The sequence below is a fragment of the Dromaius novaehollandiae genome, chromosome 4 (genome assembly GCF_036370855.1).
Source record: "Dromaius novaehollandiae isolate bDroNov1 chromosome 4, bDroNov1.hap1, whole genome shotgun sequence".
NCBI classification, from domain to species: domain Eukaryota; kingdom Metazoa; phylum Chordata; class Aves; order Casuariiformes; family Dromaiidae; genus Dromaius; species Dromaius novaehollandiae.
This window is the reverse complement of record NC_088101.1, coordinates 25457034-25473002: the sequence shown is the minus strand read 5'-3', so window position 1 is coordinate 25473002 and position 15969 is coordinate 25457034. Positions and strand designations below refer to the sequence as shown.

Sequence of the window (15969 nt, the reverse complement as noted above, 5' to 3'; positions counted from 1 at the left end):
TTCTCAAAGCATCTGAGAAATCTTATTGTGTGTCGTAAAAATTATATGTTTTTACAGAAGTTAATGCAAAGAGATTTTTGGATATTCTCAGAACCAACCAATCCTATTCAAATGCTTTACACCCCCTAAGCATATCTACAAACCCATTATTTTACTTAAAGCTAATGCTTTGAGGAGAACAAGCTTTAGTTTAAATCTGTATGGTGTCAATTTTTTTCCTGGATGTCTGCAGATCATTTTAGCTCGCTTCCTCCACCAAATAGATCCAAACATTAAAAGTTTGGAGTATTATTATTTTGTTTAGAAAAATGGTACCTATGGTAACTCGAGGACAATACAAGAATTATGTGATAAGCTAAGTGGCAGTCATATGTTGTGCTAAGGCGCATGATACCCTCCAAAACTGCTTGCTGAGTCTGGAAGTATGACACAGTATGCACTCTAATATCTTTCCAATTTGCCACTTTTATACATGCTCCAAAAGAAGGATACTCAAGAGTGTACCATCAAGTATTTCTGGAAGCTGTTGGAAACACTTTCTTAGATAATAATGACAACATCTGAATCAGAAATAGCCTATGCCCGGTAACTGGATGGTGTTAACAAAATGCCCTCTCCGTCAGTAGTGTGTAATCACTGTCAGCAAATACTGACATCAGAGCACAACAATACGGATTATACACCATGGAACAGCGTATTTGTGTGCTTTGATTTAGAGTTGCCTCAACAGAGCAGTTTCACAGCCTGAGGTGGGTCTTCCTTCCCTCTGGTCTTCTGAACATTTGCCCTGCACCAAGTTACCATAGATACCATTTTATAAGTAAAATAGTAATACTCCAGAGTCTGATCACCTGGGCCCCAAGTCTAGCTGTGGGGTTAAGTCACAGAGCAAAGCACAGTTCACACTTCTGTGTCGCAAGAAGGAAGATGAGGGCAACTGTGTGAAGTTCAATGGAAGAAAAAAAATATAGATATATTTACACATAAGATCCAGATTCTCAGATGGCATAAACCAGCAAAACTCCTTTACAGTTAATGGTGCTACGCAAATTTAAAACCAACTCTTAAAAGATGAAAGTTGACTTTTTCATTCTGAACCAGCATTAACAGCAGGAATAGTACAGTTAACAGCTTGTTAACCGATAACAGTGGGGTTCCTAGAGGCCACCTTCATCAGCAGTAACATCAGCAGATTGATTTTAATTAACAAGATCACGTCAAATATATCTTGCTATTTATGCATAGCATAAATTATGCATAGCAATATGTGCTTCTCACAACGTAAACTTTTAGGACACCATGGTTTTCCACTTAAAAATGCATCGTTCATAAAATGGTAGAGCAGTTGTAATATGATCATCATAAATACAACTCACCATGATATTTTTGTGGATGAAGCCCCGCCTATATCTCGCAGGTTTCAAATGGGGGTATTCTTCTGTGCTCGTAACTCTGATATTCCAGACCTTCTTCCAGGCATCATAGAGCTGAACATGTACTGGATAGACCCCAGAATGGTGTGGAGCCACTGCATAGCCCATATCAGTTGGAATACCATGCTCCTAAAACATTAAGAGAAGACTGTTTTAGAAAATTTTAAAAGCTTGATGTTTTGGCATCTCACAAATCCTTTGTTCAGGAGAGATCGAGAATAGGTCTGAAATGCAGATACTAGTGATATTAAAATATGCTGAGGTATATAAGGGAGATGGGAGGTGGTCTAGTGAAGATGAAATACACAGTATTTTAATGCATAAGCCTGTTTAATAAATATTTTTTACGAGTACATAGGGAAGACTGGTATGAATGTATTTTAGTTGGTTTCTTCAATCAATATTTAAAAAGAAACTTGCACCTTTTTAAGATCCTGAGAGGAATTTGCTCATAAACTAAGAGTTTATGGAGAAAGTTACTGGCACATCTTCAGCACAATGACTAGCATTTGGCAGTTGCAGTCACAAAAAAATAATTTCCACTACATGTGTCTGCACAAGTACTTGGATTCTTAGTTGAAAATCACTGCATTTCCCCTCAAGTCCAGTAGCCGCATAAAAGCGCGTTCAAAAAACAGTTTAACCATTTTACGGTGTCATTTAAAAAAAAGGAGAAAAAATTAGCTACTTGTAAAATTCTGAGGATAATATGCAGACGTTCTAGACTAGCCTCTTTTATAGCATATTTTGTACTTCTTATTTTTGCAGACTTCTATTATACATCTTGTTTACATATTGACTCTGCTGGTATTATTTTCTCTTGACATTCAATATATTTTCTTTCTAGTTTCTGAAGTGCTTTTATGAATTTTGACACCTTTTCTCCCTCCTTTCAGGTTACCTTTCAAAAAAAATAGTATACTGCAAATATTTCCGTGATGGTCTGATTAGCATGCTTTGTCCATAAGATGTTATGTGAAGAATCCTTCCATCGTGTTGAGGTGATTTAGGCAAACTGCCTTTGCACAAATTCCGTTTAAGAGTTCTTCATATTGTTTGCATTTGGATAGTTGTCTTCACCATATTTGCTAACTATACTTCATGTGCAAAGATGAAAAGTGGTTGATACTTGGGTCTCTTCCTTCAAATAAGCTGGTTACTAAGGAACATCAGAAACTGCGCAAGTCATATCTCAAACAACAAATGGGGGCATGACCTTGGTAAAATCCTCCTTCTTCATCTTTTTTAGAGGAGGATTGGACTACTCCTGGAAATTTAACATACTGGACTTCATTGAGCTGATCAAGAGAGCAATGACAAGGAAAATAGGATAGACTCTTTGAAAAGTGGTATTCTGTAAAATATAGGACTTCTCTCAGATCTTACATAAGGGATTTATCAGAAAGGGAGCTGAGGGAGGAATGAAAGAAGTCTTTCCGACCAGGAAGAAACGCCTGAGCAGGAAGTTACTTCTGTAGGAGGTGCTAGTGACACACTGTGAGCATGTTGAACTGAACCCACGCAATAGTCAAAGTGATGAAGAAAACCCACACTGCCACTCACTGATTTGTTAATAAGCTGAAGATATGACCAGTTCTGGAAGTAAAGTGCTGACTTGTTTTCTGTAATAATGCACTCCGGCTTGTATGCTGAGATTGCCAAGGGGACTCCCAGCTGTTATGCCGAGATCTGTGGACCCTCATTCACCAGCAGTGGACCTACACTCTCACTCATACTGTTATATAGCTAACTGGCCAAAGTGTAACTCGTTTGGGTTGCTACTAGGTCCTACCAGATTCAAGTTTTTGATATGACAGTTAAAGGCTTGCTAATATTCGGAGCCATCTAATCCTCAAGAAATAAAAATATGAATATACTTTCTTTAGAGAATTCACATAGGAGCAATATGGTCATACTGCTTTCTCTGGCCACAGGTTTAGGTCCCTTAGCATAAGACATTCGTTTTGTCTTTTGACACTAAAGCTCCCCTAACCAATTCTTTTTTTCATCTACTCAAAAATGATGCATTAGCAGCTCATTGCATGGAAGTCCATATTACAGCAATAAATACAATATACATAATGAATGTGACATGCTTAACAAACTATCACCTTGGCAAGGTACAAACAGATACAATAATTTAAGTATCCAAGTGCTTTACGCAAAAGCCATGACATGTTTTAAATCACATCTATTGCACCACTGTGCTTCCAATCACATTGTATCCCAACCTCTATGAACCTAGAACAGAGCCAATAAATTTAAAAACAACAAATGCAGAAAATGAACAGCACTGTGCTTGGGTGTTCAGAAATTTTGCTATCAAAATCTCAGTAACTGCCAACTCCCTCCTTCCCAGGTGCTGTGAGGAATTTTTCCCAATACTTATAATGGTTTAATAATGTAATATTAGTGTGTGGTTTGCTCTCCAAAACAGAGTGATTCTCTTGAATCTTGCTGTAGCTTTCATTCCAGAAATCCTGCTCTTTAAAAGAAAAGGTCTTCAACCTAAACTTAGCCACCACATCTTCCTTACTACAGTGGTAAATCCTGCTTGGGTCACAAGTACCATTAGGTGCACAGAGGGCAAAAATTGCATGCTTTTGTAGCTATATGTGGGTATATATCATATATGCACAGATGAAGATACACAAACGCATCCTTAATGTATGCCATTTGTGATAAGCTTAAATAGTCAAGATTCAATATTAAACATAACTTTTATAAATAAAATATGACAACTTTACTAACAACTCAAAACAAAGAAAGCTTACAAAAAGCAGCATTTGCTTCTACACTGGAAGAACATAAGAAATAAGACTTCAGAGATGTGAAACCTGCAAGGAAAGAAAGCTTTTTTTTTTTTTTTTTTTTCCCCCTCTCATTCTTCATTTCAGGGCTACTCTGAACCTGGTGTAAAGGGATATGTAACAGACAGACATGGTTTAATCACATTTAAGAATCGTAATCTTTTTTACAAGTTTACATTACCGGTGAAATTATTGTTTTCCTTGACAATTTATGGCACACCAGGAACATATAATGAGGCATAAGATTTTATCATCCTGAGGTTGGTGTAGCTTTTGGAATTTTCAGAATGCCTTATCGCTTTCTGATAAGACCCATATACTCCATCATTAATTATGCTACATCCGCCGAATATGTAATCTGCTCATTTACAGCTTGGCATGCAGTATGTGTAATGTGCCAAAGTTGGAATGAGTAAAATCTGGCCTATTGGTTTTAGTGCACGTGGAGATAAAGAATGGATACACCATCAGCTACACAGCTTTACACTATTTAATTCCATTACAGATATTTCAGTTCCTCTTCCTTTTATCGTAATCATTTCTACTTCACTTGAGCATGCATAAACATCAAAAAGAATAATCTTTATAGAACATGCATGAAATTGCATTCTCTAATATCCCATATAATCTTTTTCACTCAACTGCAGAGAAATGTCTGAATTTTGTTTTTTTCCCCCCAAGTTTTAGCAAATGCAGTAATGAAAATGTGATGTAATTAAAATCTTCCTAATTATTAGCCTATCATCTTCTATGCGTTAGTGTCTCCATTATTTCTTAGTCTCTGTAATTCTGAAGTCAAACATTTCACAGACATTGTACACATTCAGTTTGATAATACATCAGCAAATTCAGCCTCTTTCAAAAAAGCAGGATACTTATCTTTCTTATTAACCTAAATGCTTTAAGCAAATGAAACATAATGAGCAGTATGATACTATACATAGCTTGAGACATTTATGGTTTACAAAGGACTTGGTAAATTCTTTGGTAGGGAGAAAGCTTATACCGTATTCGAAGCACTGTTTTCAAATACAAAACTTAATTGTTTAATGTTATAGGTCTATACCTTCCTCTCACACTCCCCGAGACATGACCATCAGAAGCAACGTACTGATATTTGTCAAAACGCCCATTGATAAAAAGTCAAAACACACACTTAAATCATAAAATTTCCATCACAGTTTGATAGCTTAAGAGTTGAGAAGGATTTATAATGGCAGAATCTAGAGCATGGGCTTTGTACCACGCACTACTTTGGTCTTCCAGATCCCTGTGAGTGGTTTATATAGCTCTGGTGCTAACGCATTTTAAACATAGTAAGATGCTTGCAAGCTTTAACTATTTTGTCCTGCTTCTCTAAATGTGTATTAGGTAAGGTGTAGTGGGGTGGTCGATGCACTTGGGTGGTTGTGGACATGGACAGAGTAAGGCCGTATCTGCGCTGAGATGCTTCTAAATTTTACCACTTGTTAACAGCTCTGTAGTAGCTTTTCTATCATTCAAGGATTGTAGGGGTACAACATTTGCTGGCCCTGTCTCTGCCACTCTAGCGGGGTGGACTACCCTGCAGAACTTTCTCCACTGAAAAGCTTGTGCCATTAAGCTAATTGCACAATACAGTAGTCTATTAAGTAGTAGTCTATTAAGCCTCCACTCTGCCTCCTTTGCCCTCTTGAAGCTGTGAGAGCAATATACTCATGCCTAGGATTTGGGTTGTGATACTCAGTTTTTATTTAATCAATTAAAAACTATCTCCATGCTTACAATGAAATGGGGTATTTTTCACTGACTGGAAGCTTTTATATGTGTAAGTGTTAGAACTGGAGAGCCCCTCACCCGAATTTAACAGAAGTACCCATATAAAACTGTAACAAAATTCAGTATCTTTCCTTTGTAATACACTTTAGTTTCTGAAGACTTTGCAACACACTAGATTTTACAAATCTAAAATAATTCACTCTGTAAATCTCAAAGCAATCCACCCTCAAGCTATCTTTGGAGCACAAGAACTGTCACAGTGGCCTGGAGCTATGGTTATTCTAGTTGAATACCATGGCCAAGAGTGGCCAAAAATCATCAAGGATGATTGAAGACAACCTGTAACACACCACAACAGGAAAGTATGCTATAGAGCAAATTTCATTCTCACTCCCCAAAGACACTAAAGTGAATCATGAGGGTCCATATCTCTTTCAAAACTATTTTTTTTTTAAACACTTGATAAATGAGAAAGCGTGTAATACAACTTACCAAAAAACCTAGGTTATAATATCTTTTCTCTAAAGAGAAGACTCCAGTTATCGTAAGTCTATTTCATAGGACCATTTCTTAACTTTTCGCATTAATCAAAATTACAAGTCATTATAAAAGCGATCATTACAGTTACCTAACAGAAAATACAGTGCCAGATTATTAAAGCAGGATAAAAACTGATAAAAACCGAATAAAATGAAGAAAATTTGGTGTGAACTGTTTTTCTAGAAAGTGTAGCTTCTCATATTCTCAAAACAGTGTTTTTCCAGGTTATTTTGTCCTGTGTATTCCCTCGAGATGAACCCAGCTGCTAACACTCCCCTCGATTAGCCTGGTGAAGTGTTAGAGTGAATGGCTGAAGAGCTATATACTTGTATTGCTGCAATGATTACTTAGTAAAACCTCTCACATACCTAGATCTCCTTTATCCAAGCTGTGCAAGATCTCTGGAAGACATATTTCACTTGAACAACAATTCTGGGGAATATTATGTTTCTAAAAGATGTAGAGTGGACCTTAGTCTCCTCTCATATCCCCAGTGCAATTCCAGTAACTTGTAAGAGAGTCACCTTCTTCGGCAGTGATGGCAATGTGTGGGGAGAACAGGCAGCAACAGAGTCATGGGGAAGGGGCACTTTGAGGTGGCCCTGCTATAGCTGCAACACCCATCACACATCACCCGCGCTCCATCACCCACCCACCGTTCCTGAGAGTATTTCTGCTGGGAACAATCATTCAGGGGTTACCATTCTGCTAACTGCCCTGCATTTTACACACTCTCTAACTGTGAACCCCAAATAATGTCCCACTTCAGCATATTTTAAGGGATTATGGTTTTCAGCTATTCACTTCCTCTTCTATCATTTACCTGCTTTTCTCATATAGGGTAGATATAATTTTAAAAATAAAAGATTAAGAAGTAATCTTAAATAACAAAATCCTAATCTTTTTAAATGATCTTGGACAATTTAAAAAATTTAAATTTAAAAATTTTAAAACAAATATAATTTAAAATTAGCATAATTATTTTCTTCAAACAAATAACATATTGCACTACATATGACATTTCCGGGGTGGTTTTATTGTATGAAATTAACTGACAAAAAATGAGTAAGCCTGTTTCCCTAGTATCCTCAGACTTAAATATCTGTTCTTATTTTTTCTTACAGTCTCACTCATACATTTTTTTCAGAGTTTTTCTCTAAATATATAATTATTAAAGGCAATGTTTTTCAGAACCATTTTTTGTAAAGCCAATTTAAAGAGAGTATATGAGGTGTTGTTAGGTACCACTGCAGAGAAGCATCTTGAAAAAGTGGAATACTTCATTAATCCCAACATGCAGTGTTTACATAAACTCATTTGCATGTTTTAATGGAATATTTATCCTTTCAGAAAAAGGAATTTTTCCTCAAATCCAAGCAATCCAAGGGTTATTTCAACAAAATTTTATCTAGAAAAAATATTGAAAAAGAAGAATTTTTAACTATTTTGAAATGTATTCATTCTTCACGCTGAATGACTTTTTCCATTCAAAAATGTTTATAAAATAAGTAAAAAAAAAATCAAACTTTAAATAAGAAGGAAATTCAAACTGCAAGAAACAATTTTCATAGCACAAGGTAAAATGATTGAAAAAAATCACTTTACCATGATTTTTTTTTCATTCATTTGGACTTAAACTCTGCAAGCTCTGATTTTCTTACAAAATAGAAATTATGGTCTCTGAATACCTATACTCAGTATAAAATGCAAAAATATTACTCACTAAGGCAAATTTTTTGTTGAGGATCATCTGCTCCACCAGTGACGACTCATTGTGGAAAAGGTGAGGCTGCATGTGACTCCACATGTGGGGAAACCACCAAAACTCATCTACTGACCTCAACAACAGGTCATCACCTTCATCTTCCTCCTCAGTGCCTACAAAAAAAAAATTCTTGTAGTAAAGCACTTCTATTTTATTGTTACAAATGTTGAAACCATAAGAAGGAAATCAGCAAAATAAAGCTTCACTGATTAAAATACGAAAGATTTTAAAGGCTTCCAAGTACATATTCCTTTCCCTTAAGTAATTATAGCCAGGTAAAAAGATTGCGAGCCTCATCTGCATGACCTCTTGAATGTACGGAACAACACTTTCCTCTCGTTCTTGTGCTTTATCAGTAACATTAGCAGCTAAGAGAAGAATAAGAGAAATTATATACAAGACAATTTAGTAAATAGGATAAATGAAAATATTGACAACTCTTTTTTTGCTATTCCTTACCCAAATTCAATTCACTCTTTAACCAAACCTCCTCTCCTTTTATGTTACCTGCAGATTATGGAAGTATTCATTCACCAGCTTTTTCAAAATATCATGCATAATACAATTACTTTCTCCTCCCTGCTAATTCTTACCATTTTGAGTATGACTTCTTCAGGAGTTGTCAAAAATCTGCATTTTTGAAGATACTTAATGACTGGCTGGAGCTCACTGGCTTATTGCTCAGACCTCAGGCCTGTCTTTTCAGGTACTTTTTTAACCCATTCCTAATGATGTGGTGCCACAGAACAGACCCTGCAGCAATTTCTAACTGCTATGCTGATTTATTAATAGGAACTGCTCAGAGAGCAGTATTATAGCTGTGCTGTTCTCCTAGACCTCTCATGCTACAACTACACCAGTAAATAAGACAGCAATAGGGCTTGTTGTCTGACCCCGAGCCAGCTGGCCACTTCCAAGCTCATAAATTCTCCTAGCCAGCAAGAGAAGAGAGCTGTATCTCAGCTACTTATTGGGAACAGCCCCTTGCCCATACTCCCTCCCACGCTGCACTCAGGACCTGTTTGGAGAAAGCAGGCTCACCTGGGCCAAGAGCACTCCAGAGATCATTTGCATAATTCAATAGCAATGACAATCCAGTTTCAGTGCTCAGGCCTGTGCCTCAGCTCTGTATAATTTAGTAAGAGAGATTTAGCCTGAGCATCCAGGAGCACCTTGGGGAAAGGAAGTGCCAGGGTCTAATTAGCTGACAGATCAGATCCCTGCCAGAGCCTAGATACTTATCCTAGTCCCAGTGCATTTTTAATGATAGGCTAGTTCTGTCAAAGGCGGTCAAATTTAAATAACACCTTAATGGGCTGCCTTGTAAAGAGTGTGGGAGCCAGACTTCGAGAATGTATAGCTTAACAAATGTCATGGCATGCCTATTTCCTGCTTACCTAATTGTTCCGACCCCCTCTAATTAACAACACAACTTTTTAAATCCTTTCTCTCTCAGCATTTTGCATCATCTAATATTTTGCTGGTATCTTTTGCCAAATATTCAGGTCCTACTTTTTCTGCATCAGTGAGACCATACTACATCCCTTTTGTCTTATCCTCTTTCCTTCAATAAACCTCATCTGATATTCCTTTGCTGTTATAATTTTCTCTTTACCTCAAAGGGAACCAAAGCAGAGAAGGAAAAATGTGGGCAGAGATATGTAATGATATATCAACATTTGTAGGCTCAATAAGTTTTAGGACTCTGTTTGAATCCTAAAATGGCCCTATGTAATGGTCACATGCTACCAAAGAAAGTGGCTAAAGGTTACAAGATAGCCAGATCAGGAAGAAAAAAACATATCAAGAAAGGAAGAAAGTAACAGCAGCCCCACCTGCTTTCCTCTCCAGCTACTCAGCTCTAAACAACAGACTTCTTTCCCTGCCTCCTCCCTGACCCTCCATGTGTGACAAGTAATAGGGACCAAGATGCACAACTAAGCACAAGAACAGTTATGCCCATCCCTCTCCTATGTCACATGCATAGCAGTCAAGCACATTCAAGCCTTGTACTTTGGTTTTGCATCAATCCTGTTTTGTTTCCTAGTCTCAACTAACATGTCACTTTACTCCCCTTTTCATATTAATATCCTTCAACTATGACATTATTTTGAATAGTCTTTTGTCTCTCTCTCCCAGGCTCTGATGTTGTCCTGTTTTGCATGCATGTCTTTTTGTTGTCAGCAGAGAACACCTTTCTTCTATATCAAATCCTATTTAATGCCTTATCTTTAATTTCTCCTTATTTCTAGAGTAGTTTAAACATAAAATTATTTTAATGGATAATATATTGCCAGAGCATCTCAACTATCCAAACTATCCAAAAGGATAAAATCTGTAGTAGATCAACAGAGCTCTCCGTGAAGTCAGCAGGAAATTTGTTTGATTGGTGAAATTTACTGCTGAACAATACATTGAAGGGAACTGAATTTTAATAAAAGGGGAGGAAGAATTCAATCTGTTCCACACAGACACCTAATGCAGCCACTACACCCTACCAGAATTTCAGGTGTACCGTCCTGAGATGTTCCAGCCCACCTAAAATTACAGCCTAAATTTTCCATGTACTCGAGGAACAGATATAGAGAAAGATTTAGTCCACCTATCCTACACGCTTCCCTCTCTCCATTTCCTGGGACAGAGTCTGTAGCAGTCATCTGAGTCAGCTTAAATTTCACGTCCCGCTCTTTGAATTAAAATATAAAGAATCAAGAAGAGGTGTCTTTATCCCATTCTTAGGACTGATGTTACTGTTATCCGATGGCAGGTATATAACATGTATAAACTCTACAGAAAGCTAAATCTGGCATCTCAGATTTGGACTTCCTCTTTTAAGTTCTCCTCCAGGCCCTGAGACTCTGGTGTGTCTGTATGTCCCTGCTTGTAAGAGGAAGAGGAGCATCCCCCTTATTCAGGAAACTTAATGGTCTGACAGGACACTTTTCTGAAGGACTTAAGACTTCTTGGGCTTAGAAACTACCAGCCTGCTTCTCCTACTTCCTCTTCATTGCTCCAATTACTGGACTATTACGCAAAGAGTGGACACCATCATTCTTTTTAAGTGAAATGTAGCTGCAAAGATGCATTTGTACACTCAGCCTAGATGATGATTTCCAGATAGACTGCAGCTCAACCAAAAGGTTAATGAAGTATAATAAGTTTAGGAAAAAATTTGTTTCCCTAAATCACACAATTGTATGTCCCAAAGCAAGCTAGAAGGAAATAAAATTTGATTTTTTAGTTATATTATTACAAAAGAAGCTCTTCTCTCTACTCAGATCCTTAGTCCCTATCATTTTATTTAACAACATAAAGCTATATAATCCTTTTCATTCTTACTTCTTTTATAGTACACAGGACACCAGCAAAATGAAAGTTATTTTATTTTTTTATTCTTACCTGTGTGATAAAATTTCCCTGAAAATCCCAGGTTGAAAGTAAAATTTGTAATCTGAGCTCTCAAAAGATTCTGAGTGTCAAGGAGGGCCTGAAGAAAAAAAAGACATATACGCATATCTATTTAAAACCACATCTGGCACAGAAATTTAATTTAACAATATAAGTATTTTTTAAAGGTATACACATTTCCATGTGTTCTCTCTGTATAATATCATCTCTTAGATATGACAAGGAAGTGATAGATATTTTCATTACCATTTAAAGATTAAAGACAACATGCAAACTGCATCTTCTTTCTTGTAAAGATGACCAGCTATTAGATAATGCTTTACTCCCTGAATCATTTTATAAATAGGGAAACAAAGGCACACACCAGAGAGAAGACCTTTCACTATTTAAACTCAGTAAACAAGAGATACATCCAGGAATGAAATTCAGATCTCTTGTGTCCCAGACCACGGTCCCATTCACTAGGGTGAATAGGATCTATTAGGATTATGTTTCTCTAGATCAGGTGCAAGCACATACAGAACATTTTATTCATGTTTAAAAATTGCTGGCAAAAAAAAAAAAAAAAAAAAAAAAAAAGCATCCAGAGCATCCAGAAGGAGAGAAAGAAGCCTAGTCTGCATTAGAGAACTTAATCCCACCCCAAAATTCTGACTCATTTCCCAGACAGTTAGCATACTGGCTGTCAGCATAAATGTACTTGGACTAAATTAGTACAAACAAAAAAACAGCATGTTGAAAGAAATGGGGAAATTATTATTCATCAGATACAGCTTCACTCTTCAATTTCAATATGCTCTTCTTGATCTGTAACTCCCAAGATTTACAGATTACTTTGAAGAGTTATCTCCCAAACTTTCATATGGTGCTGTTATTCTCTCTCAGCTTCTCAGGTATAACAACGAAAGCTTTCCAGTGTGAGCAAAACCTTTACAAGGCAAGAACAAAACATATGAAAAAGAACAAAAAGCTTCCTCTAAAATGACACTCAGCATACATTCCTCCAAATGGCCTGCCTTCAACTGAGCCCTTGTTGATAGTTGTTGTTGATAGTTGCTTATTTATGAACACAACAGACACTTCAGAGATTCGCAACGCTGTACACAGCACATCAGAATTGTATGGCTAGCTATAGTAAGCATACACACTCATGCACTCACACAGCCTCCTAAGTAGCCGTACCTTTGAAAGAAAGGAAATTTATACATCAAAGGTCATCAAAGAGTTTTCAAAGTCAGCATACATTCTACCAACAATTATTCTAATGAAGTGATTAAAAACAGTACTCTTGTCAGAAATGAGTAACTCTAACCACGTTATGAAAGGGGAATAGATTTAAAATCACAAAAAGATTAAAAATACTAAAGATTTTCAAAGGTTTAAAGGTCAAGTAGGCATCTTACTCTTCAAATTCAATGACAACTTAGTGCCTTGCAAAATATGATGCAGTAATTTTAATTATACATTTCTTTGGCCATTTTAATGATATTAGTAGTTTATCCACAATTACTTTTTTAACCAGAATGCCAAAGCCAACAAAATGTTAGCATGGAAGTCAATTCCAGCTTTAGATATAGCCAAAGCAAAGTTACAGTTGCTTAAAATAGGCCCCAGTTCATAGATGGAGGTAATATCCACTTTATTAGACAGCTTCTGTGCACACAAGCTCTTCTTCAAGTCACTTACAGGGTTTACCTATATCAATTCTAATAAAAGTACAACCTCTATCTGCAAATTCTGTCAAGCCTATATCCTTAAACTATCATACCAACAACATTACAATGACAAAATCAGGCAAACGGTAACACTCCCCTGCGTACCAAACTCAAGAGAGGCCCAGGGCATCAGGCCCAGTGGAGCTCCCTGCTCCCAGTAAGAGGTGGCCTGGCCCCATCAAGGGAGCACAGCACTGCCTAAAGCGGGAATGCACGTTCCGTCCTCTTCGCTGTCCTGTTCGTCACTGCTAGAGCAGCCCCTCACCTCCGCAGCTTCTTCTCGCAGCAGCAACGTGGGGGCAAAGAGCGACACCGCCGCAGTTCTGGGGCCTCAGAGAGCTCCTTACACTTACGGCTCGGACTGACTCACGGAAGTGGGTGCCTGAAGGAGCTGTTCTGCAGCAATAGGAGAGAGACTCATTTTGTTCCCATCCTGGGGGCTGCAGAATTGAATTGTGCTGACAGGGATGACAAAATATGAGCAGTTTCAACTTTGAGCTACGAGTAGTACTTCCCTTGTTTACCACTTCAGCAGAGCAGAATATTATGCATAAGCACAGTCATTAAACATGTATTAATCGCAAAGCTAAACCTGTGAAAGAACTGTCATTTTCTCTTTTTTTCTAAGGTTCACGTAGATCAGGAAGGGCATCATGTTGCTCTCCCAGTAACTTGCCTGTCCTGTTGTCTTCTCCATCAATGCAGCTCTGGCAACAAAAGTGACAGGAGTTTTTTTTAAGAATGGTATTAGTAAACTAAAGATCATCCTCTCTCACTGGGAAAAGAAACCCTAAAAATGTCCTGCAAACAATGTATTTTATAAAGGAATGGGTAAAATGAAACACAGAAGGGAGATAATTGAAAACAAGCTTGAAACTTCTGAAGTGGAATATATAACAATAAATCTTGCAACAGTGTAACAAGAACTTTGGCAGAGGTTATGAAAGTAAAGGTCACTGAGGAAACTTCTTACTCTGATGAAAGTTAGCAAATCTGCAAGGCTTATTATTAAAATCATCCTTGAGCTGGTGGGAACTGATTCAATGAAAGAATTTGTCTTTTTAGTGAGATGCACAGCTAAAAACGTAGGAGGTAAATGATATGTCAATACACTTATTATACTAATGGTTTATGTCTTTGAATGAAAGATTCTGAGTACAGCTTGACAGCAAGATGACATGAACGGCTACAAAGTTCTTTCCCTCTGAATTAAATCCAATAGGCCCCACTGGAAGAAAAATCCATGCATTTAGAAAACCCTCAAGAAAATATGATTCTGAGGTGCTTGCATACCAGTGAAGTAGGTTCCTCAGAAACACAGCAAAAAACCCAGATCCTTGGATTTTCCTGTGCTGCATGACTTTAAAGAAGTTTAAGGGCAAAAACTATATCCACTCTGACAAGAGTTCTGCAGTGCAGGCTACAGGATAAAGTAAAATTTAAGTCCCAGATGAACAGTGCAGATTGATAATGTGATTCTAATTATTCCTACATTTTAATGTCAAATATACTTCCTTACAGCTATCTGCCAAAATAAAAAACTTTTTGGAGGATTACTGTATGTAGCCTCTGGCTGGGTTATATTTATATTCTTTATGTTGTGTTTACTGCCATGAGGCATCAATCTTTGAACTGCAAAGAACTGTGACTCCTCTTTGAGCTGAAGGTCTTACCCAGCACCTTTCTACCAACTTCCCAGCGCGTCAGCTCCAGTCTAGGCTCTGAGTGATGAAAAAACAATGAAAACAGAGAAACTGGAAACACTAGAGAAACACAGCTTTGAAGGAATACTTTCCTGTATCTCTCCGGCACACTGCAGTTATATGGTTCACAGGAGAGTCAGATTTCTAAAATTTAAAAGGGCAGGAGGGAGAAGGGTACCAGAAAGCCCATACGCTGCTACGATAACGCTACTTAGATTTTACATTTTCACTTGGAATTAATTTTACTGGCATAGTTGTCACCCTCTTGCACCAGTGACAGCCTGGTATCTGCATTTTATTTAAGCAAATAGACATGGTAAGACATTCCTTGTATCACTCCTAACTGATCTTTTTTGTCATCAATAACATTAAACTCCAAAGGAAACCTGGAGTTCATCTTCTAGAGAATGTTGAAAGAGATCCTATTGTTTTTTTGGTCACATTATTCTCATTAAAACCAACAGGAGTTGTTCTATTGAAATCTTGCGCTGCTGTTTGGAAATGTACCAGCTAAAGCTGACAGTATATCTGCTTACCTGCTCTACCCACTCTGTCTGCAAAGAAGGAGTACACAGACCTACTGTGAACCTTTTTTTGTACAGACAAGCTGAGATAACATTTGAGTTGTCATGCCTATGATTATGTTCTGGGTGACTTGACATTTTACTCATCTTTCAGGTTCTAAAAACAAAATGTTAAAACTCATGAAAAATATATACTAGCAGATGGCACGGACTATTACTGTGAGTTTCTATCAGAGACAGAAAGAGAGAAAGAGGCAGGGGGAGGAAGAGCTTGAAATTTCATTTCTAAATGCTATTTTATATGCTGAAGGTA

At 37.3% G+C, this 15969-nt stretch overlaps 1 protein-coding gene across 3 annotated transcripts in view; it reads right to left on the bottom strand.

Moving 5' to 3' along the window:
• Positions 1–15969, bottom strand: part of LOC112980897 (bifunctional heparan sulfate N-deacetylase/N-sulfotransferase 3) — a 189632-nt gene that overhangs the window by 35522 nt on the left and 138141 nt on the right. For all 3 annotated transcript variants that reach the window (XM_064510628.1, XM_064510627.1, XM_064510629.1), the window contains exons 3-5: positions 11706–11793; positions 8265–8419; positions 1377–1562 (exon numbers count right to left, since the gene is read on the bottom strand). In XM_064510628.1, coding sequence (XP_064366698.1) covers positions 1377–1562; positions 8265–8419; positions 11706–11793 — 429 coding nt within the window. The remainder of the gene's footprint in view (positions 1–1376; positions 1563–8264; positions 8420–11705; positions 11794–15969) is intronic.